Source organism: Rhinopithecus bieti, unplaced genomic scaffold (assembly GCF_001698545.2).
Source record: "Rhinopithecus bieti isolate Rb0 unplaced genomic scaffold, ASM169854v2 scaffold_21703, whole genome shotgun sequence".
Taxonomy (NCBI): Eukaryota; Metazoa; Chordata; class Mammalia; order Primates; family Cercopithecidae; genus Rhinopithecus; species Rhinopithecus bieti.
In genome coordinates, this window is record NW_016812332.1 from 1,186,096 (window position 1) to 1,209,564 (window position 23,469).

General features: G+C 38.3%; 1 protein-coding gene across 1 annotated transcript in view; it reads right to left on the reverse strand.

The window, feature by feature from the left end:
- Positions 1–23,469, reverse strand: part of NPAS3 (neuronal PAS domain protein 3) — an 884,282-nt gene that overhangs the window by 430,615 nt on the left and 430,198 nt on the right. The window contains 1 exon segment of the mRNA XM_017895908.1: positions 10,206–10,278. Within this exon segment, the coding sequence (XP_017751397.1) occupies positions 10,206–10,278 (73 nt within the window).

The following is a 23,469-nucleotide window of genomic DNA, read 5'->3' on the forward strand; positions in this document are numbered from 1 at the left end:
ATGAACATCCTTCTGAGAAGTTCTCCCTTCTGACCCTGACATGGAAGGGTGCACTTTTTGGCCTGGCAGATGATGGATTTTGTGCAACACGCACAAGGAAAGCATATGTGCATTAAACCGTTTCACCGGCATAATTTATAGCAACAGTCAATGGCTGGTTCCACCTTCTAGCTCTTCTGGATTTCTGATTGGGTGTTTATTCTCTCTCTTTTTTTTTTTTTTCTGAGCAACTTGAGGAGGTCATGTAGTATGATAAAGAGAGTAATGGCATGTCACACTTTAGTCCAAAGGAGACTTTGATTCTGGAGTCCCTTTATAAACTCTTTCTTTTTCAGTTTCTTCTAAGTTGCCAATGAGAGTATTATGACAACTTCTTTGGTTTTAAGAGAAGGATTTTCATTCTCAAGGTAAAATACATTGTTATCACCAAATTTTAAATTTTTTACTCTGAACTAAACCTGAACTATCAAATAGATACACCAATGTAAGCAACTTATGCTGTGTTCAATAAAGAATATTTATCCTATTTTGAACCTGAGAGAATTTTATTGATAATGTTCTTATTATATTCCTGCAGTAATAGTGCTCCTGATAAGCATCAGGATTTGTCTTAAAAACCTGCACATTATTCTGGACTACCCAGCACACAGACAGAAATACTAGCAGATGTTTCTCAAATGTGTTCTACATGTCAAGTTCTGTATCAAGCACTTTCAAGTACACTATATTGTTCAGTCCTCACAATATGCCTGCCAGGAGAACTTTCACTACTATTTTCTCCATTTTAAAGATGAAAAAACTAAGGCTTAGAGAGGCCAAGAGACCACTGTAAGTGCACACAGTTAATAAATGAGCAAGTAGGGATATAAACTCGAGTTGGCTGGATGCCCAAATCCATGCAGTAATGAATCTGTCATATCTCCCATGTCTGGAAATGTGGATACAAACTGGGCTAACACAGAGCTGACACAAGGCTCTGGCTCTGAGGTTAACTGTGACCTTGCCAGGTAGGATTTCTTTGTTGATTCTTTTATTTACCAGGTATTTCCTGACAACCTATTAAATGAAGGACTCAAATTTTACACTTCGAATATACTGGTATTAGTACTTGTTCTGGCTCACCTCTGAGAAAAAAAAGCATATACTGAATTTAGTAGAATTTGAGCTTTTCAGAGAAAAGTTTGATGAGCTATTTTTTCAGATTGTGACAAAGAAATAGCCCTAATGTGCCCATCAGTTTTTATATATAATGAGTTAAAGCAGCAGTAATTGTTTAAATAACAGGTTCTAAACTTTTTTCACAACTATATAATATTTCCTCAAAATCATGAATATGATTTTTATATGGCCTAATAAGTTAATTTTGAATAAGAAATTATACTTTTTTCCTTTAGGATTAACATCCAAAGGCAGTATAACATAGGGAAAAAATGGTTTACAGTCAACCTCTGTGTGATCCAGTATGTTTGTTTTGAGAATGGAGATTTTGGTAAAACGTGCATTCTTGAGATAATTTGAAGACCAATGAGATAATTCTTGGCAAACCACAATAAGATTCTCCAGTGAAACCAATTCTATAACTATGAAACATTAATCTAGATAGAAAATAAATGCCAGGGTCAGAGTGATGCTTACGTCATTATAGCTCAGCAACTTAGATGAAATGCACATTGCTAGTAGACCCAATTGACTACTCTGATGTTAGTTTGCTAAATTAGATAATGGACATGTCACATCTCTTTTATAAACCCTATTTCCAACTTATGATTCATTCATATACATGTTTTAGTTTAAACCTAGGCAACGTACAAATAGAAGTTGTGAATTAATGTTCAACTTTAAAAACATTTTCTTAAATGCCAATGTTGATATCTTATTTGAGGTTAGGGCATAGGAGAGGTGAACAACAGACTTAAAATTTCTAGTTTTCTTTTCATTCTTTCTTTTAAATAAAATACTGCAATCCCTATTTTCGATTGTTTTATAGCTCAATTGATAAGGTGTGTTCCTCTTTTTTGTTCAAGAAAATTTAAAAGCAACTAATTTAAATATGCAAAATTATCTTGAGTTGTTCATACGTGAACTTAAAAGCCGTGCAACACAGGAAAATTAAGTAATTATGCCTCCAAGTTATTTACTGCAATTAAGCTCATTTATCATATGCAAATTAGTGCAAACTGGTCTCATTAGTTACTAAATTACTCAATATGAGCTGAACAATGTAGCACTCCAGTTTGTAATGAAAAATCCCTGTAGAGGCAAGCAGTATCAATTAAGCTAATTTGCATATGCAAATACATTCACTAACTTTCTCTTTTTCTATATTTAGTTTTACATTTTCTTACCATTCTGGATCATAGAGACACTACAGGGTCACTCAACTTTCTCCCCTTCGTCTATCACAGCTAAAGGAATTAATTCAAAATGCTCCTATTATTTGAAATCATCTTATTTTACTTTAGCACTGATGTCCAGCAGGATACCACTTTAGCAAAAAGAGCCATCAGGAATAAGAAGATTTAACTTCCTAGACATGACCATTTTATGTATATTTACACATTTCAATAAAATAAGGGTGAAATTTTAACTCATCAATAAAGTAGAAAAGAGACTTACAGGTATCACTCTTTCACGGAAGTCTTTTGAAAACACTACCATCAAATGTAAAAGGCATGTTGACTTGGCTAGGCAGCATCTTAATAAATGATAATTTGTATCTTTGTGTTAGCTTTTGGGCTGTTTTAGGTATTTTCACTTTCCTTTGCCCAGATGTTTGAATTGTACCAGTCAATCTTTCATTTTCTTCTGGCATATGAGATTAAAGAAGGTGTCTATCAGCAGAGTTGGCATTCTCTACCCCCCACACACCCCAACATTGTTATAAAGAGCTCCTTTTGCCTATAAATCCAGTATATTTTCCCCAGGAGAATCTTCTACTCAGTCTTCTACAGTTGGCTGGGTCTCAGAGACCACAGACACTGTAGCTAGAAATACTAAAACAGTAACAAACATATAAATACTATTTGTTTTGTTTTCTTTATTACAACAACCTAATTTTTTTTTTTTTTTAACTTCTGGTAGATAGAGAATCTATATGTTCTCATTTGTCCAACAACAACTGTGCAGGACCAAAAGACTATATGGACCAACTAATCATGATTCTAGGATATGCTCTTTACCAATCTTCAAAGTGTGATTAACAGAAGAAATGTAGAAATTTAAAAGTAAATCTTGACCTGATTTTCTTCTAAAGCTGATCCTTAACAGCCTCTGTAAAAGACAGGTTCTTCTTTTATTTGAGGCATAATTCTACCCTGTATTCCACAGTTAAAGGTGTTGAGGAAATGAAAAACCACATGTACGAAATCTGGCAGCTCACTGAGGCTGATAACATTATCCATCTCATCCACACAAATCTTTGATTACTTTGACTAACAAATAGAAAATCACTACGATGGGATCCCTTCTTCTCCATCATTTTTAGAAAATATATACCTTAACAAAACTGTTCTGCTAAGGTTATTACCACAGGCCACATTTGTGTCCTGGACACAAGGGTTATTTTACTAATAAATGATCCTTGCAAAAACAATCATTCCCTCACTTACGTTGAGGAAGATCAGGCAATGATGCAACCATCCTACCCAGCCTTTTCTGATCTACTCCCAGTCACAGAACCTCAGGGGTCATAATCTTAGAATGTTCTTGGAGGCTCTTACTCGGTCCCCTCTGAGAGTATGCTCATGAAATTCTCTTTCAGATTGGGATTTGAATGTTCTAAAAGTAATATAAAAATTCCTTTATGGCCAGAAATAATGTGTGGTCAATGACATAGACACAAGAGGCTTTACCCAATATGGCCAAGCACAAAATTGATACATGGATACTCTATTTCTACCATTACTTTAATTTAGGGTAGTTCTTACAGAACATTCTTTTTATTCTCTCAATACTCAGTTTGAATAATAAATGCATTTCTCTATTAGTTATGTACAAACATGTTGGTACTTATACTTACCCAACTCACAAAACTTACTTTTATGATCCAAAATGAGTTATGAATAAAGACTACCTTTCAATTATAAGTACATGATAGTTCTTAGTAATGACATGTATTTTACATAGTATCACACACACACACATAGTTCAATATAATATGCTGACAATGAATACAAACATAAACCTTAAAAATTTCCATGTACTAGGTTTAACCTGTTTAACACCTGTGAGGTGAGTAAAGCAGATTATTATGGAGTTTGCAAAAACAATATTGCAACTTTACATAACAATTATGTAAGCATTATTTACAAAATGAAAGAAACTTAAACCTTTCTGCTGAGGGTAAAAAATTATTAAAGCATTAAAACATTCCATTCATAAATCTGGCACCTAAGGGAAAGTCATTCCAGTAGTTAATTTTATGACTTATGAAGATAGTATTTGCTACCATTTTGTGTTTTGTTAACTTCAAATAAGGTAAAATACAAATATCCTATCTGGTCCTTATATTGGAAAAGTAACAATAAATACCATGCATATTTTTTCATATTAAAGAAGTTGTGAAGTGGGAACAATATAATGCCCTAAGAGAACGCTGAAAGCAGGAACCATATTTGTACTTAATCACGTATACTTTCCAGGAAAGATCCCACATAATGATCTCCTCAAGTTCTTGGATTTTTACTGAGCCTGCCACGAAATGCACAAATCCCAACCTTTACCCTTTGACTTCCCATTCTTTATCTAATTTATAAAAATCGGAGAAGAATTTAGTGAACTAGAATGCGTTGATTCAGATGTCACTGCAAGGCTGACATCCCTTGAACCCTCAACCCTCCTGGAGAAGATGCTGCTGTCCTACGATTCATGCCTGAAATAGCTATAGGTTTACTGAGACTATAATATTGGTCACAGTCAGCAGTGAGACTGCTTTGTGAATGGAGGCCTCAGAGTTTCACAATACACAGCCGGGGCCTTGGCCCTACCTACGTACACTGGTATTGAAAATTGGCTTTGTAATACATGATTTTACATTGATAAAATCACCATTACGTTTTCTTTTTTTCTCCCTGTCAGTGGAAAAGTAGTCAGATTTTAAGGGATCCCATCAAACTTTCTTTTCCCTATGAGAATATATGGCTAATTAGATATGCACAGCAGAGACACACTACATATACATTCAGATAATGGACACACCAAAAATTAAGGCGTCTGTCTTACCCCTTACTCTCAAATCCTTTACACCAAGGGGCACGTAGTATGCACTTCAATGAAACATCACTGGGGCACATGCAGCAGGGAAGCTTTGGTACCTGATGTAGTGAAGTCACAGGCATTTTCTGAACTCCACACTGGTATTTGGAACTGACCTCTACTTTAGTTTCCAAATTCAATTAGTTACTGAAGCCTGTTTACTCCAATTGTAAGTGTCTAATTGTTTCCTCTTATTACCATTGTCTTTTAAAATGCTCTTATCATTTTTTGCAAAGTGTTATAACCCTAGTGTTACCATCCTGGGTTCAAATTCAACTCTGTTACCTAAACAGACATGTGAGCTTTAGTTACTGAAGTTTTTAGAATCTTAGTTTACTCAATTTTAAGATGCACATAATCATAGCACCTATTTCATAGGTCTATATCATGAGTACTCGATGATATAAGAGTACTTAGCACAGTACCTGAAACTTAGTACACAGTAAAAATTCATTATATTTAAGCTGAAATCCATCCAGACTAGGTTTTCTTTTAGAAAATATGTTTTCAATATTTTATCTTCTCTTTGCATTTATACACATACACGTTGGTATCTGCATTAGATATGAAAATTTTTAGATGTAATCAAAATAATAACAGGAAAATGGTTACATAAATTATGATACATCCATAGTATACAATAGCATTTAGCCATTAATAATAATGAAAACCAATCCTTTCTCAGCACAGCCATGACCACGAGATATTGATTTTTAAAGGAGATTGCTAAAGAGCATATAACTGGCCAAGAGTTAGTTTTTCATCTCTTTTCAATATGCACAAAATGCTTGATCCCATAAATCTCAGACATATAAACATACTCTCACCACATGAAAAACACAAATTTCTCTTGATGATAACTTCTCATTTCATACCCTTCCTTTACCATGAACACTCAGATTCTTCTCCTTTACCTCCTATTGCTCTTTAGGTCTGTCTTCTACACTTACTCGCACAGCAACTGTTTCAATCCACAAAACCTATGACATCTCTTCAGGATTTGCTCTACTAAAGGATTCATCCTCAGCTACCTTGACATTATTAATATTCCTTCCTTTAACAAAATCAAATCCTGTGGCTTGCTTTTTCTTTCTGTCCATTCCTTTCTCATGTCTACTGGCCTCTTAAATGATGACATACCCCAGGGTGGGCTCTCCTTAACCCTCTTTTTGCTCCACATCATTTCCATAGGTCTATAACCCATTCTTAATGTGAACTATCATTCATCCATACACCAGTGATCAGTAATTCTAGATCTAGCCTGAGAATTGCTCTGCAGAAATAGGACCTAGGTTTCCAAGTGCCTACCTCATATCAACTTGGCTATTTAAGAGACCATCCCTCTAGATTTCTCTCAGGTAGTACAGTCAGACAGCTAGTAGCCAAGCTAGAAAACTTGTGGTGATAATTAAATCCTGTCATTCTCTAGCCTTTCACCTCTAATTATTGACCACGTGCTAATGATTCTATCTCAATTCCACAGCTGCCTCTTCATTCACACAGTACTATCTTGCAAAAGATCTTCATTTTCTTGAACTCTGGTAACAATTTCCTAAACGGTCTCTTTATATCAGTGTCTTACAACTCAGAGACTTCCTAGACGTTGTATTTTGATAATAACTCCAGAAATAAACCAAACTGTTCTCCTGTCACTCCTGCATAAAAGCCCTCTCCATGGGCTCCTCATGGAGAATCAAGTCCACACCTCCTGGTAATATGGCTCCTATAATCTCTTTTCCTTCATCTCTTATATGTCCCACTGCATATGGAAAGCAGTCATCATATCAAACATCTTAAACAGTCCCCAAGTAAGATTTATCATTACTTGTTTACATGCTTTTGTGTTTGATGTTACCCTTTGGTTGGAATATTCTTCCATTTTCTTTGCCTAATAAACTCCTATTCATCCATCAACAACTTTGAAAAGTCCTCTTTGGTGCTTTATGGCCTTGTTTAGAGCCTTGTTCTTTTGCAGCCCGAAAGTACTTGACCTGTGTGATGTTTCTCACTTTATGCAACCTCCTGACTCCTCTTTCCCTGAATGGCTGTAAGCTATTTAAAGACAGCAGCCATATACAGTGACTTCTGTATTCTTACAAAGTATTTGAAACTTGTGGGGGATGAAGGGGAGTGTTAAATGACTATAAACTGTCAGGTTGGAGATCATGCCTATACTTTGTTGACCACACAGGTTTTTAACAACTATTTGCAAGTGAAGGAAGAGTAAGAAGGAGGAAAGGGAAGAGAGAATTCATTCCAGTCTTGATGGATCAGCCAGATTCTACCATGGACCCTTCTGAAACAAAATGTAGAAGCCATCTCATCCTTACTGAACATTGCGATATTGTTGAACATGGTGCAGACATGGGCTTATGGGCTCAAAAGTTTCCCTGCTAGTTAGGCAAAACAACTAATATGATAGCTTAGGGGAGGCTCTTCTTGTTACTACTAGTTCCCAATCCCTTCTCGCCTATAATTCTAGTAGTTAATTTAGAATACTATGTAGTAGTTCTTCCACTCCATAACCATTAGTACTAAAATCAAATTATACCAAAAGTTCTAGTTCCTATGGCAATTGTAAGATGACATAGTGGAATCATGCTTAGATGCCTTTCTTGAAAGCATCTTTACCAAGTCATCTATATTTCTACTTAAAGTCTACAGCTTCAAACATATTCCAAGTGTGACCAGCCCTATTCAGGAGTTTTCTTGTATGGATATAATTTAAACATTCTAAATTTTCATCCATTTATCTTTTTTCTCATACTCTGAAGCCACACAGAAAATATCTAACCACCGCCCCCCTTTTTTTTTTGGAAATGAGTCTTCAAATAAATAGAGAGGGCATTGATGCCCCTTTTAAGTCATGTTTTCCAAACTAAACTTTCTCAGGCTTTTTGCCACGCTTCACGTAATATGATTTCTAGTTTACTCACCAGTCTGGTTATTCTACTCCAAATGGCATCCAGCTGTCTAGGTTGCTGTGATGCCTGATGCAACCATAGTGTGGTGTCTGAATGTGGCCCACCCAAAATGGGAACGAGCTTGCAGCCCCATTCTAGATCCTATATTCTCTCAATGAAGTATAATGTTGATTTAGTGTTTGGGAGAGCCATTTTACATTATATATTTATACTGAGTTTACGTTTGATTCAAACTCCTAAGTTTGTGTTAGTCTTCAATTCTTGCAGTTACTGAGACACCTTACTCATAGTCCTGTGGAGTCATGATTTCCAGAAAGAATTTAGAAGATAATAATCTAGGACTAGTCTCTGAATAATTTTTCATTGACTAAGTCTTAGGTAACAATTTCTGCCTGCTTCAGAATAGAAACAGGAATAGTCCTGAATCACATCAGAGTTTACTAATTTATATGTCATGGCCCATACAAAACCTATAATGGAGATTCTGAACAAAGTATGTGTAAGAAAAAAGGAAATAAAAATTTGAAGATCTAGAAAGAAATATGATCCTTTCTGTATCCTTGAAACTAACCCTAGGTTGCAACAAAGGTAATTCAAAATTTTATGTACACAATAGAATAGCAACTCCCAAGGTATATTTCAAGAAACATCAGTTCTATGGGATATTAACAGATATTAATGGATAAATGAGAAATAAGAGTAAACAAAAATGTACAGTAAGACTTCTCAGGGCTTTAAACTTGCAAATGCACAAGGTGCTATCTCAGACCTGATGGAACATCAAAATTATCTCAGAAGACTATTAAAAACCACCAATTTCTGGACTTTACCCTATAAACTTTGATTTAGTAGGTCTAGATCGAGGCCCAAGAATGCATCCTATGAACAAGTGTTGGGTAATTTTGAAACTGCCAGTAAAGACACTGCTTTGGAGAACGACCAGGATTTGACTATGAGTTTTTTTTTTTTTTTTTTTTTTTTTTTTAATGCAGAATCACATAATAGTTTCCTAATGCACATACTTAAAAGATAATATGCTAAATTTAATATTACTTTTGACAACCTAGAAAATGAAAGCACCATAAAGGCCCTATTTATAAACTCTGAATGAACAGAGATCTGGAGTATACTTTTATTTTACTCCAAAGTTTATCTCAGAAAAACATAGCTACCTTTTCCAAATACAGTAAGCAGCCTACATATCCCAAACTTGTCTGCTTCTCCAATTCTATGTAAAAAGGTGTATCTTTCACAGATTAAAAAAAGTGGCCACAGCAACATTTATCCTGGGAGCGGACCAGTGTGGCACAATTATCTATGGTTGAAGGTAGAAGTGTTGAATCGAAGGCAAAGTCTTAGTGAAAAAAAAAGTTTTGAGTAAGTAAGATGATGAGTTTGCAATGAATTTTCTCTAGGGCTAAGTAACTACAGTTTCTTCCTAGTGACCTTTAGCATTTATTTATCATGAAGTTCATTGGCAAAATCAATTATTATTTGTCTCCTTTTACTAGTATTTTTAAATATACTATATTTTACTCTGAGAAATTTTCTAATTTGGAGAGGCAAACATTAAGATTGGAAGCACTCACAAATACGAACTCAAGCAAAGAACTGAAATTTGGCTACACAAAAAAAAATCACAGTACTTTCACAACGAAACTTTGCTCTTCCAAAAACAATATATAGCTCCAAAGACGCACACATAGATCCACTTACAAATACGGCACGCACACAACCATTCTGGGAACAGCCAGTTACTACACATTGCGCATCAACTAAATAGTGCAATTCATCTAAATTATTTCAGCACAAATAATACTTGCCCTCCCTTTCTCATTAACATTCTCTCAAAGGATGGCTTTCTAAAAAGAAAAAAATAAACTCATAAGAATTTCAGAATTCCAAGATAAAATCACAACAGTCAAATATACAGCTGACATTTAAAAAAATTTTCTTTTAAAAAAAAGACTAAACATATGGTTTTTTCTTAGTAAAATATAAGCAAGTTTCTTTTTGTTTTAAAAGTACCTGCAAAATGTGACTTCCCAAATGTGCTTCAAATACTTCAGTGGCTAGTGCACTGGGGCTTCTTTTTTCTTCCCTTCGCTGTGGCACCTATAACTTTAAAAGGAAAAAGAAAGGAAAAACAGGAAACAATTAAGTTGGAGCTCTGATTCCATTACCTTCAGCTTAGCTTTCTCTTGAATGGCAATCGAATTGACTAGTATAACAACGACAGATTCGTGGAACACCACCAGTATTAATTTTAGTTCTTGAGGTTGGTCTAAGTATAAAATAAGGCCTCAGGTTGAATTTTTCAACCTAGAATATTGACTTCCTGAGAAACAATTCAAAACAAAAAAAAAGAAAAGAAATACATTTCAAGCTTTAAAAACATTTTTCCTTTTGGATGGGTTTTCGCCTATACTGGGAATAAAAAAACATTTGTCAATGTTCAGGGCTTGTCGTCGCTTAAAAATAAATTTCAGTACACTGTGTTTTCTTAGTATTGATTTTTTTAAGCATCTGCATACTGCCTTATCTCCCCCCAACCCCACCCCAGAGAAAACTAAACTGCTTGCATCTTCTAGGCTAGAAAAAAACAAACAGGAAACTTTTTGTATTTTCTAATGCAATAACTTCATCACAATTTAATCAGCACAACATATTGGATAAGATATTCTCATTCATGATCATTTGCACTAGTGTTAAGCATCCTGAGATGGCTGGATTTCACATTTACTGCATATTCATGTGTAACTATTCCTATAGGACTGACAAGAAGCCCAGGTAGATCCTTGGCCAGCATGTGCCTCACCAGGACAGTGACAGTTTCTTATCTGGAGTTCCCGAACACTCCTGTTTTCTCACTAAGACTCAGTCCTCTTCCAGGCAAGCTTCACATGCTTTGCCTGCAGATGCCTACCACACAAGGAGTCCTCATAATCCTTAACAAAAGTGGGTTTAATGCATAATAACTGCGGAATTCAGAATTGAGTGTCATCTGTTTATGATTTTTCTTTTAACGTGGTGTGCCAATTTGTTTTAAACCTGTTCTTCTGCCTATTTTTTCTTTTTTTTTCAATTTAATGGAGTATAATTGAGCAATGAACTATTCACAGATCAAGCAGTCCCCAGAATCACAGCAGATTCAGAGAGACTCCAGGGATGCGTTGTGGTCAGAACAAATTTATACACAAAAGGGGAAGTAACATACAGAAATCAGAAGTGAGGACATCATAAAAAATCCATTCTCTTTACACTGACTTATGAAAGAAAAGATTCAGATGATTTCTATATTTCTAACAAGTAAATTCCCCATATCTTCCTGCTTTTCTTGAAAATTTTATTACAAACCTCTGCTCTCTCAAGCCCAGATACTACTAATTGGAAATAAAATCAAAATCCCCTGCTTTCTTACTTCTAGAAACACTTTCAGCTAGTTGACAAGAAAATTCCAGTGAAATACTGCTGGGATAATTCTGTTGCATTTCAGTTACTAAGTTGGTCAGTTGGCTCCATAGCTTAGTGGGGATTATAATATAAATGCACTTGTGATTATTGTGCTATGCAAAGTAGGGAGTTCACCCCTGCAAATGTGAGTTTGTGTCTGCAATGTCTGCAAGGCACTGTGAAAATGCGTGTGTGTTAAGTATCATTATTACTGACAAGAGAAAAATAACAGAGGCATTTTTTTCAATGGGAAAATTTATAAAATATAATTGAAGAGTGATTATTATCAAAAGAATATTCCAGCTGGAAGGGATCTTAGAGATCTCTACTCCAGCCTCCTCATTTGCTTCAGAAGCAAAACACACAACTAAAATCTTAAAACAGAAAAATCAGTTTACTATGCTGAGATTAATCTTTATTATAAATATAGACATAGGGTTTTTACAATTTTAATATTCAGATATACTTAAGACAGTACTACTGTGTGTATGTGGGTGTGCACATTTCTGATTAATTTCCTATTCTAACATGCACATTACTCCCTTCAAAACTCCTTTGGCATTTTTGATAATGCAGCTGTCTTGCTGAATACTGTTTTCAGTTTCTAGAGTGTTAATTGCACATTATGGTAGCTTGGTGTGAATGATCCCACATGAATAAAATCTGCAGCCTTTTTTTTTTTTTAGATTATGGGGTGGGTAGCTTTTGGGAGGGAGAAGCGGGGAGTTGAAAACTTCTCAAGTGTCCACTCTGTTTTGAGGCAGTAATCAGGATTCAGAAAGCTCCTTATTAATAGCTTATAATTGTGGGGGGACACTTCAGGGCCTCCAATTACAAAGTTCAAAATAAATCACTGCACCTCACCAAAAAAAAAAAAAAAAAAAAAAAAAAGGCCTAATTTTAGGTAACAGAAATCATTCGACAAAGAACTGGATTATGAGGGGGCCAAGGGAATAATAGCCACCAGATTATAAGGAACCCTAAAACATCACAGAAAAGTTCACTCACTTAGGAGGCCCAAGATGAAAGCTCCAGTAACAACATAAAGCTGCTCAAATGCCTTCTGAAAGCACAGAGGCTGTTGTCTTGTGTGGGGGTTTATTCAAGTCTGGCTACTGATGGCCTTTCTTTTCCTGCCGTTTCTCCACTAGGGTTCAGGCTGTGCTCTGAGGAAATGTCTTCATCCATGAGTTCTATCTGTATAGTTATTCTTTGTTCTCCAAACCCCCTAGAAATCTGAGTGTGCACCCCCATACACGCTAGCATAATATACCAGTATCTTGCAAGTAGTTTCATGCTATTCTATTCAATGGCATTTTTATGTCACTGGAACTTCTCTTGATTTATATGTTTTGCACTTACGCAGGTGATGTGGGCTGTAATGACAGTTCCTAATTTTACAACCAACATAAATATGTTAAGCAGGAGCCCATTATGCCCCTGGTAGGAGCCCAGCTTTAACTTGAGCATTAATGCTAACTGAATAGATGTTAAATATGTACTTTTTATCTTGCACTTATCCTATCACATTTGGCATTTTGAGAACTGAGACAATAATCTGATAACTCAAGAATACTGCAAACACAGGTACTTTGTTTCTCCATGTTAATCTCATTATGTTTATAGAGTATCACTGATGATCTAAAAAAAACTAAAGAAGCATTTCCTCAATGGGATCTGTCATCCTCAAAAAAGTAATACATTGTTTATGAAGCTCTCTCAGATTTCTGTATTTTGGAAATTGACAGTGACTAAAACCATCTGGTAGCCCAGACATACTGTACACTTATTATTGCGGAATGGGTCACTGTTTCAACTTATCTACTGACATATTTCATTTATTTGTTTGTTCAACTAAAAGACTATTTTCTGAAATTTAAAGAACACTAAAAAAATTAACCTATACACACACACACACACCACACACACACACACGCGCGCGCGGGGCACTGCTAAATAAATGGAATGTGCAACCGCTTGTCTGTGAAGATGATGTTACCAGCTCACTGAGAGTGAGACATAAGAGCTACAGGAGTTGAACAGCTTATACAAACTAGTATAAAACAGAAAGCCCAAGCCATAGGAATTCAACTTAAAATTCAGTTCAACATGTACTAAATGCCTACTTGATGTTGAAAATTTCTAGCTACTATAAGGTAACTAGTGTTACAAAACCTAATAAATAGTCCAAAAAATTTTTAATGACATTTAAAACAAAACTAGGTCTGGTATATAATTATCAACACACACCACAACTCTACTATTTCGTGTTTTACAAGGGTTAAAAATAAAACACCTAGAGTTTTAAGAGACTTTAAATGGAAGAGAAATATACGGAGAAGGGTTTATTCATTTTTTAAAAAATCAACTAGGAAAACTCTGATTGTCTCAGAAATCCAAAATGATCTGATGAATCACTAAGACTGTGCATTTGGCCTTTCTCTCATTAAAAAGGAGAAGATACACAGGGGAACCACAGTCTAAAACATGTATCTGAAAAATTAGTTTTGCCCCTCCACAATGTCAGCAGAAAAGTTCTAATCTGGATCCTTCAGCATAACCTCACACGGTGGTCTTTGAGAATTAATTCAGTGCAGTAAAAGGCAACCCTTCTTTGGGGAATACACCAGGCCCTCCCAGTCATATTCCTAACCGGTGCTCCTCACCTCAGGGGAGGTACTCACGTGAGGAGGGCTGAGGATTAGCGCTCAGTGGGAGTTTGACCTATTCAGCCGAAAGGTCAGCTTGCCATGGAAGAACCCATTACAAAACAGAAGCAGGACAGCTCGGTGGACACATATAATGAAAGGGGAAAAGTCACGAGCCCTACTTGCCTTGTGCCCTGCCCTTTCCCTTCATAACCCCAGCTCCTCGCCAGCATGGTTCACAATGGGAAGGTGGACCACAGGCAGAGAGCCACAGAGGGGCATGCTATTGGAGGGATCCCTTGAAGAAGGTATTCTGAAGTGAAGAGCAGTGTGACACCGTGAGGCAGGATTTCCAATGGATTGTTTTATTAGGCCAAGGCAGCCACTGGTGGATAGGAAAGATCATTTCAGAGGTATCTTGTTTGGAGAACAAGATAATGTTTCGTATCCTTCCCCAAAAGGTGGAGGGCACTACGGCATCACGGGCAAATGTAGTCTTACAGTTCAGCAGGTAGTATCTCAGGAACGCCTGGCAAAAAGGCAGCCTTCATGCCCAGTTACTCCTGAGAGCTACCCTCCGAATCCTTCATCTAAGGGGCAAGGATCTGTTCCCACATTGAGCCTGGGGGAAGGGAGCACTAAAGGGCGTGCTTAATGGAATCCCTGGACATTGACTCCCTGGGCTTTGGCTCAGGAAAGTCAGGAGCTGAGAAAGAATGGAATATAGAATGCTTAATGAGTCTTTCCATGGCTATAAAGAAAAGGAAAGGGATTGCCCTTGAAGAAGCTCAATTAGCCTTCCTCACTGTAGGGCCAAAGAAGCCAGGGAGGGTTTTCCCAGGAGCCCCAGAAGTTCAGGAGGTATGTATGAGTGTGTGTATCTGTTTCCCTATCAAAATTAAAATTTCTCAGTTTGCATGTAATATAAGCTAAGTCTTTATTCTGAAACTGGCCCTCACCACTCTGCCTTCTGTGAGGTCCATGTTCACAAATTGTATTCTTTCAATACAAAACTCCTCAGTGTTTGTGCATGCCTTAGACACCGGGAGATTTTCAGGTTTGGAGAAGAAACTGAAATAACACTGGGTACCAGCTTAACCCATATAGCAACATGACAACTGAAATTCTGTTGTTGAAAGCATTGTATGTGAAGTTCTCATGCAATATCAGTTCACGCAATATCAATATATATATATGATGCTCTGTTATTTGTTTTCATATATATATGAACACATATATATGAAATATATATATGAAAACAAAGAATAACAGTGCTTTATCAGTGTACTTTCATCAAGATTAAAATATAGGATAAATGATGACTGTAGAAGAGAAATAGGGACACGCATTGTTAATTGGGCACATGATTAATCACATATTTGATAACAAATACTAGAAAAAAAAACTCATGTATTCAGGAGTAGTACACTTTGGGTTTATTTTTAAATTCCTATTTAGGGGATTTTTAAAAACAAAAAATCTATCTTCATAATTCCTTAGACCTACTAACATGTTACACCACCAATTTAGACAAAAAAGAATATGTAATCCAATGCAATTGAAACTTTAAGAAGTCTTATGATGATCCAAAATTTTTTGATGTAATACATATTTAAATATCTTCCACCATTTAAGTATGGGTTGACTGCATTAGGTAAAATAATTAGGGACCACGTGACTGTGTAAGTTTTAATACTTATAAATGAACTGCTTTTGGGAAAAAGAAACCATGTCTGCTTTTCTTAAAGAAGTATATTTATATTGCTTCAACTATTAAAGAACTAAGAGGAAAACATACAATGTCTAATTGATCTGTTTAGTCAAGGGAGTGTTTACTATGCACTTCTCATCTTCTTGAGAATTAAATAGTATTCATATGATTTTTGAATATGTTTATCATTTTCTACACTAAAATGGCATAGTCTTCTAAATGTGAAATAGCAACCAAATATCACTGTAGTAAGTCTTGAAAATGTTTTTGTATATTTGGTCAGCAAAAATTACAGGAACCTCTTAGTACAAAGTTTCCATTTTAAAGGTTCACTTTGCCCACCCACCTTTCTTTTCCATTGAGGGAAATGAGAATTCCTAGGCAGATATTTCTCCTTCTGTAGCTGGAAAAGGGGGAAATGGCCTTTCTCCAACAATCTGGTAGTTACTATAGGAACTACTGTACGTCCCTCACATGGTCTACATATGGGGTGATTAACATTCTTCATGAGAGAACCCCACTTCCCCTTGACAATGAAATCCTTAAGGCAGTGGGTTAAGCTGCTGTTTGGAGCGACAGCACTTGAGGGAATGAGGTCAACATCTGACAGTCAACGTCTCGGAGGACAGAACCTCAGGAAAATGCAGGCATGATCCACAGCCTGGGCTGAAGCGTGGGGAGTGGGGTACATGAGGGAAATCCTCAAGAGATGCAAGGGGTCCTGAGGAGTGGACTGGCCTAAAAGAAGAGGACATCCCTGACGTACCTGAGACTCCAAAAGTGCTCTTTCTAATTTAAAAAAAATGGTAGTTATTACAAAATCATTCCAATTTTACTTGCTTAATTATTCCAGAAGAACAATGACTACAAAGAGAGAGTACTTTTCTTTTTTTTTTTTTTTGGACTTTAGTCCTTAACAACTTAAAAAACATCCAAGGCTTTCCTAAGTATTTATTGGGTTCAACCACTTGATGTCACAGGGATTGCTTTTGGATGTAAAGCTTAAAGTTAACTATTTAATTCCCTTTACACAGTGAAAGAAATGAGAATTTCCTCTTTTCTTTACAAAATAAATAAAAGATAAAAAATCAGATCATCCCCAAAATTAATTCCTATCTTTAGATTCCCAGCAGAGATATGGAGTATGCTGGGGTGTATCCACCACCCCCCTCCTGCTCCCACCACCCAATTTGGGGAAGTTTGGGGAGTGAGACAGTTATAACGTGACTTCAGAATAAAGAATATAGAATAGGAGGATCTTTGAGGGCTAGCGAGTCTTGATTTTTAATCTAACATGAACAGACCAAGAAGACAGAAACTAATTTCTTCTGGTGTCAGGGCTATGGTGGCAAATATGTACTGAGCCTCAGGCTGAGGCAGGCACTTTGCAAGGACTCCGGATGTGAAGCTGACAAAGATTCAGTCTACTGGTTGAGGCAGACCTGTGTGTCAGAGGAGGCCAGTGGGCCATGCAGAGTGGGCAGCACAGATCCCTGTCCAGGCTCCAAGTCCGAACACATTCCTGATGTAAGAAGGTGCCCTGCTTTCTGAGTACAATCTGCAGGTTCTAGCTTTGAACTGCTTCTGTTGTTGTTTAAATTCTTCTTCTTCCAGTGAACACTTTCCTCTACAAAACACCTACTGTACGTATGTCAGGCAGGGATACCATGTGTCTCTCATGAATTAAGCCCACGGTTCACAGAAAGACACTGTGAGCTCTCTGATAATGGCTCTCAAAGGGAGGGATAAAGAGAACGTATCAAATTTGGGATGTGAATACAGCACTAACTTCACAAAGTTTAATACTTGACTTTTCTTTGGTAGAAATTATCTTCCCTACAAATACACTTAATTTTTTTTTTTTTTTGAGCAGTTAAATTTTAATGAGGGTTAGATTTGGTACACTCCCTCGAGGGAGGAAAGGATGATTACACTTTCATATTGCAAACTGTCTTAAAAGCCTTTCCAATGAGAGCCGCTTTACTGCTGTTACCTCCTCTGACCTCAGCAGCAAGCAAACAGTTATGGCATGATTCCACCCAGTAGGAAGGGGGTGGAGACTACCACTGAAATTGTGCAGTGTCAGTTGCACTTGCTGGTAAAAGGAAGACGTCCACATCTGGTATCTCGATTTTTTAGTTTTCAGTCAGATCCCAAAGCTTCATGTTACGACATTTGTAACATCTGCTACAAATACTGAGGTAAGTCAGGCACAACCTTATTACTTCCGGTCTAATGCTCCATTCACCCTCTACGCCTTCGTAGGCCACTGATACGACAGGGAGCTAACGTTGATTCTGCAGGAAACAGCTTGTGTTTCTGTGGGAGAAAGAACACAAGGTCTCTGGCCTTCTCCCTCTTCTCTCTCCTGTTCCTCCATTCATATAGTCAGTCATCCTCTCTCTCTCTCTCTTTCTCTCTCTCTCACTGTCTCTCTGTAGCTTTTGGGCCACATCAATGCTTGGCATCGTGCTCAGTAACTTGTTTCCTGCCAAAAGAAGAGTCAACATAAAGAGTTCTGTGAAGCAGTGGGGTATTGGCCCAAGGGACACAAGACTCTGCTTATAACAGCACCTGCTATTGAAAGGTCACACCGATCAATTTCCAAAGCTCAACAATCTCAAGCTACGGAATTACATTTATTCATCCAAAATGTAGTGAGGCCTTATAATACAGAAGGTATTAACCCCATTGATCAAGGTGCTAGGGATATAAGCCAGGCTCCTATTTCCACTTCTAGATACATTGGCAGAAGAAAGCTAAAAGTATCCATGGGAACTATTTGTTGAGCCTCTATCTGTGCTGGACACTGTGTCAGGGAATATAAAAATGAAAGGCACCTCCTAACCCTCCAGATGATCAGAGTCTAGTGGGACACTGACATATAAGCAAATGAACAATATTCAATAAAAGTACAACTCTCAACTCAGGATGGAGGTGGGGAAAGGTGGAGTCAGGGAAGGCCTCAGAGTAAGGTACTGCCAGAACAGGAGTATGGAGTGAAATTACATGAACAGTGCACTCATGGCCAGGACCCTGGGATCTACTGATGAGACATGAAGGCAAGGGCAAAAGCATGTTAACATAGCTACACATGCATGTTCCAGGCGCATCATCCTGCCCACGCCAACTTGCTTTCTCTTAAGCTGCAACAATGATGGACTGTCATATTCTTAGAAACTTGAGGGACTGGGACCCCACTCCACAGTGCCTTCTTGAGGCTCAATACTGTGTAACAGTCACATAATTACAACTGGTAAACCAATGTTCATTCGGCACTGTCCAAAAACCCCAACTTTACAATTCTCTCTCCCCCTCCACCTAAACACCACTGCTTAGATGAAAACCCTGACATGTACACCTGTATCACAGCATCTGGCTTGGCACCGTGCTGGGCAACCGAGTCACCAGCCAGACTATTGTATCACCTCTGTGCTCTGAAGGGCACTTCTGTGATTCAAGTCACTTACTGTAGAATACCTGATACATTTCCAGGATGTGCTTGTCCTCTCTGCTGGGAGGAGCTCAATGGGAGGGGTCACATCATGGGGAGACAACTGTGCACAGAGGAAAGGATTGGGGTTCTGGAGTTTGGCAGACCAATTTTTAAATCCTCCATTTTTCTCTAATTAGCTGGGTGGTCTTAGACAAATTAGGTTCCACGGACCTCAATTTCTCATTCTGTCAAAAGGGTTAATGCCTCTTACAGCAGTTGTGAGAACAGGTGACATGCCCTGCCCTGATTTAATTTGTTCTCCTGCAGCTTATTTGCATAGTGTTGTCTCTCCCACTAGCATGTTACCTTTCCAAGCCAGAGGAATCATTTTGTGCTTTGCTGAGACCCAGCATTTAGAATTGGGCCCAGAATGCAGAAGGCACACAAATACTTGCGAATGAGCGAACAATCTAGAGCACAGTGCCCAGCCCACAGGGGCGCTCAGCACATGTCAGCTCTCTCCTCTTTGTTGCGAAAAGCAGAGGCTGGACTTTTCTCAACAACTATCTTTATCCCAACTTTAACAGGAATATTAGAAATTTTTTCCCCTGTATGTTGTCACCAGCTCCTGCCTTTCCTGCAGTGTGCTATCAAATCTATAGTGTCACCACAAACCCTGCGAGCCAACTGCAATCAGGGCCTCAAACCAGTGCAAACATTTCACACACACTTGGGCAAAGAGCCAGCAATTCACTGAGTGTCAGCAACTGCCCACTGAATTTTCTTTTGAAGGATTCACTCATGCCCTATTCCAGCAGTAATTGGCATTCGTTTTAAGATGCTGAATGCCTCAGACATAACTTGATGAGATAAATGTACATAGCCACCACCACTGCAAACTGAAATCAGCTCTTACAACCCCACCATCTTCCCTCTAATTTCACATAAACAAAAGCCCACACAATTTTCAATGGTAACTACGCAGGAGCTAGGTCTTACTTATGTTAGCTGATCAAGGTCTGCATCACCCTTGCTGCCTGACTGTTGGATACCTACAGAGGCAATGATTCAGGAAAAGTTAGAAAATAAGTAAGAAAGATGAGCACAATTTGGAGGGTGCAGATTAGTAAACAGGCTTATAAGACTGTCAGACCTAGAATCAAGAACATATCTAAGCAGTATTTTTATACTTATCACCACCATACAATGAATTAAGGAAAAAACACTTAACTTGAAGACCTGTTATTTAGACTCAAGGCTGAGTTCAAGCCTTTCTCTATTAGAGGTTCTTAATATGTTTCTTTCTTTGAATAACAGGGCTGTTTAAGCAAACCCTCTTCATAAGACAATATTTAAACATAAAATTTTGCATATGCAATTACAAAAATTCCAGAGAGCTTCTGAAACACAGACATAGACCCCAAGTCAAGAACTCTTGCTTTAGACAAGAACCAAGCACCCACAGATGCCCTGTGTCATCAGTGGGACTGAACAACTGATTCACTGAGTCAATGAGTAAGTAATCAAATGAATACTCAAATGAATGAATGCAAGGAGATCCAGTCAAGAGAGAATGCACAACTAAGTCAGATACTTGTATTCTGTGAGAAGACTGTGGGACTGAAAGCAGCAGCCAGTTAGTTGGTTTATTCACAAAAACTGCCTTGTGGAATTATATACTGCTCCTCCCCTTCTAAATGCAGACAGAGGGAGGAAAGGAAAAAGAGATAATGAAGGTTTGCAAATGAAGTGGGTACAACTGTGCAATCAATCAACATTTTCTGAAAAGAATCTGCATCACTTGCCAAAATTTGAACTGAATAACTGAACTAGAATTCTGATGAGAACGGACTTTGCCACTAGCCAGTCATTTTTATTTGTTTTCCAGCTGTCTTGCTTCTCTTTTCCAGGAAGCCAACGGTCTCTTCAGTGTAGCAAGTTCAGGCAATGGGAACTTATTTAACCACGGTTCAATGTATACTCTGTATTTCCTATTTTAATAAAGCTTTACTAAGTGCTTACTCAGTGCCAGGCACTGTTAGTTAAAAAGGATATAATTCAACCATTCATCTAAAGATCCATTGAGGGCCTACTAAGTGCCAGGCCATGGACCACCAAAGAGGGAACAAAGGAGACAGACAAATGGGCCTGGCATTCTAGTGGGGAGCCAGACGACAACAATAACAGCAACAACACATGCACATCTCCATCTAAGCAGCAGTATGAAGGAACAGTTTTAAAAGGGGAAGGGAAAAGAAGGGACAGAGATTTCTGTATTCCATGGAAGATCAAGAAAAGCCTCTCCAAGGATATAATAGGAATAGAGGGACATGATGTCCAGGTGAAGGAAAGAGAAAATATAAAGGCCCTGAGATGAGAGAAACTTCTCAGGTTCACGAAATGACAGGGAACCAGGACCCTCAAGGAACTTAGAGACTCAGGAGAGAGAAATACAAACTGTAAAAAAGTAATGGTTGGCCAGGTGCGGTGGCTCACACCTGGAATCTCAGCACTTTGGGAGGCCGAGGCAGGCAGATCATGAGGTCAAGAGGTCGAGACCATCCTGGCCAACATGGTGAAACTCCATCTCTACAAAAATACAAAAATCAGTCGGGCATGGTGGCAGGCGCCTGTAGTCCCAGCTACTTGGGAGGCTGAGGCAGGAGAATGGCGTGAACCCGGGAGGTGGAGCTTGCAGTGAGCTGAGATTGCGCCACTGCACTCCAGCCTGGGCGACAGAGCAAGACTCCGTCTCCAAAAAAAAAAAAAAAGTAACACTTTACCTGGAGGACTGCAGGAAAAGGAGCATCTAACTGCAGTGAAATTCAAAGATGTAAGAGAAAAGAGAGCATCTGGGCTAGACATGAGTATTAGTTTTCCAGGCAAACAAGCCATGGATTGGTGGGGATGAGGGGAGCATTTGGGTAGAGAGAAGAACACACGCAACGGCAGGAACTGCTGAGCAAGACACGGGAGATTCACACATGGAGAAGACATGTTGGGCCCAGTCACAAATGGCCCCATCAACACTGCAAAGGAGTTCTCAGTTCACACATGGCATTCAGCATCCATCTGAAAAGTTAGAGCACAGAGGGACACACGCATGTGTGTGTGTTGTATCACCCGAGGCGTGGTGCAGAGGGTGGAACTGTATTTGGAGGAAAGCTGAAAACGTGGCTATTGCATGGTCTAGCTAATAAATGATGACGAGTTGACCCTAGTAACTAAGTTAGTAAGACTGTAGAGAGGGGTTCAATTCTAAAGGTATTTAGGAGGTAGGATTAAGAGAGCTTTGTGATTAACTCCTAAGGGAAAAGCGAGAGTGCAGTATGAATTCCAAGGGTCTGAGTTGGCACACAGCATAGTGGTTTCTTCCTTCCCTGTGATAGGACATTGAGGAAGGCAGGAGGGTGTTAAGGAGAAGATGGGAAGTTGAAGGGAGATGTCTTTAGGACAAGCCCATCGTGATGCCTAAAGGGCCTGAGGCGCAGAATTGAGTTTTTGGCAGAGATGAGGATTTGGCTGCACATCATTAGCACACAGGTGGGATTAGAAGCCATGGGAGGACAAAATGGGAGTGGGCCCGGAGACAATCTGCATTTATAAAGAAGCAGAAGTGGGGAACCAGCAAAAGCCTGAGTGCAGACAGCCAGAGGAGAGGGTGGATAAAGAGGCAGCAGTGTCCTAGAAAGAACAGAGGACATTTTAAGGAGAGACTCATGGACTCTGTCAAATGTCATGGGAGAAACCTGAAGATCTTGGGCAGGGGCGCTGCAGTCAGTTGAGCAGCAAATGAGAGGTCAACATTTCTGAAAATCTGGAAAGGAAAGAAAGGAGAGTAAGGGATTACTCTCCTAAGAAGGGAAAGTAATGGGAACATACCCAAGGTTAAGGGATTTTTAAAAAATGACTTTGGATATTTATACCCTGAGAAGCAGCAGCAAGCAAAAGCCATGAGACAGAGATGAAAACTCTTTTAAAAGCTACAAAATGACCGGGCGCGGTGGCTAAAGCCTGTAATCCCAGCACTTTGGGAGGCCGAGA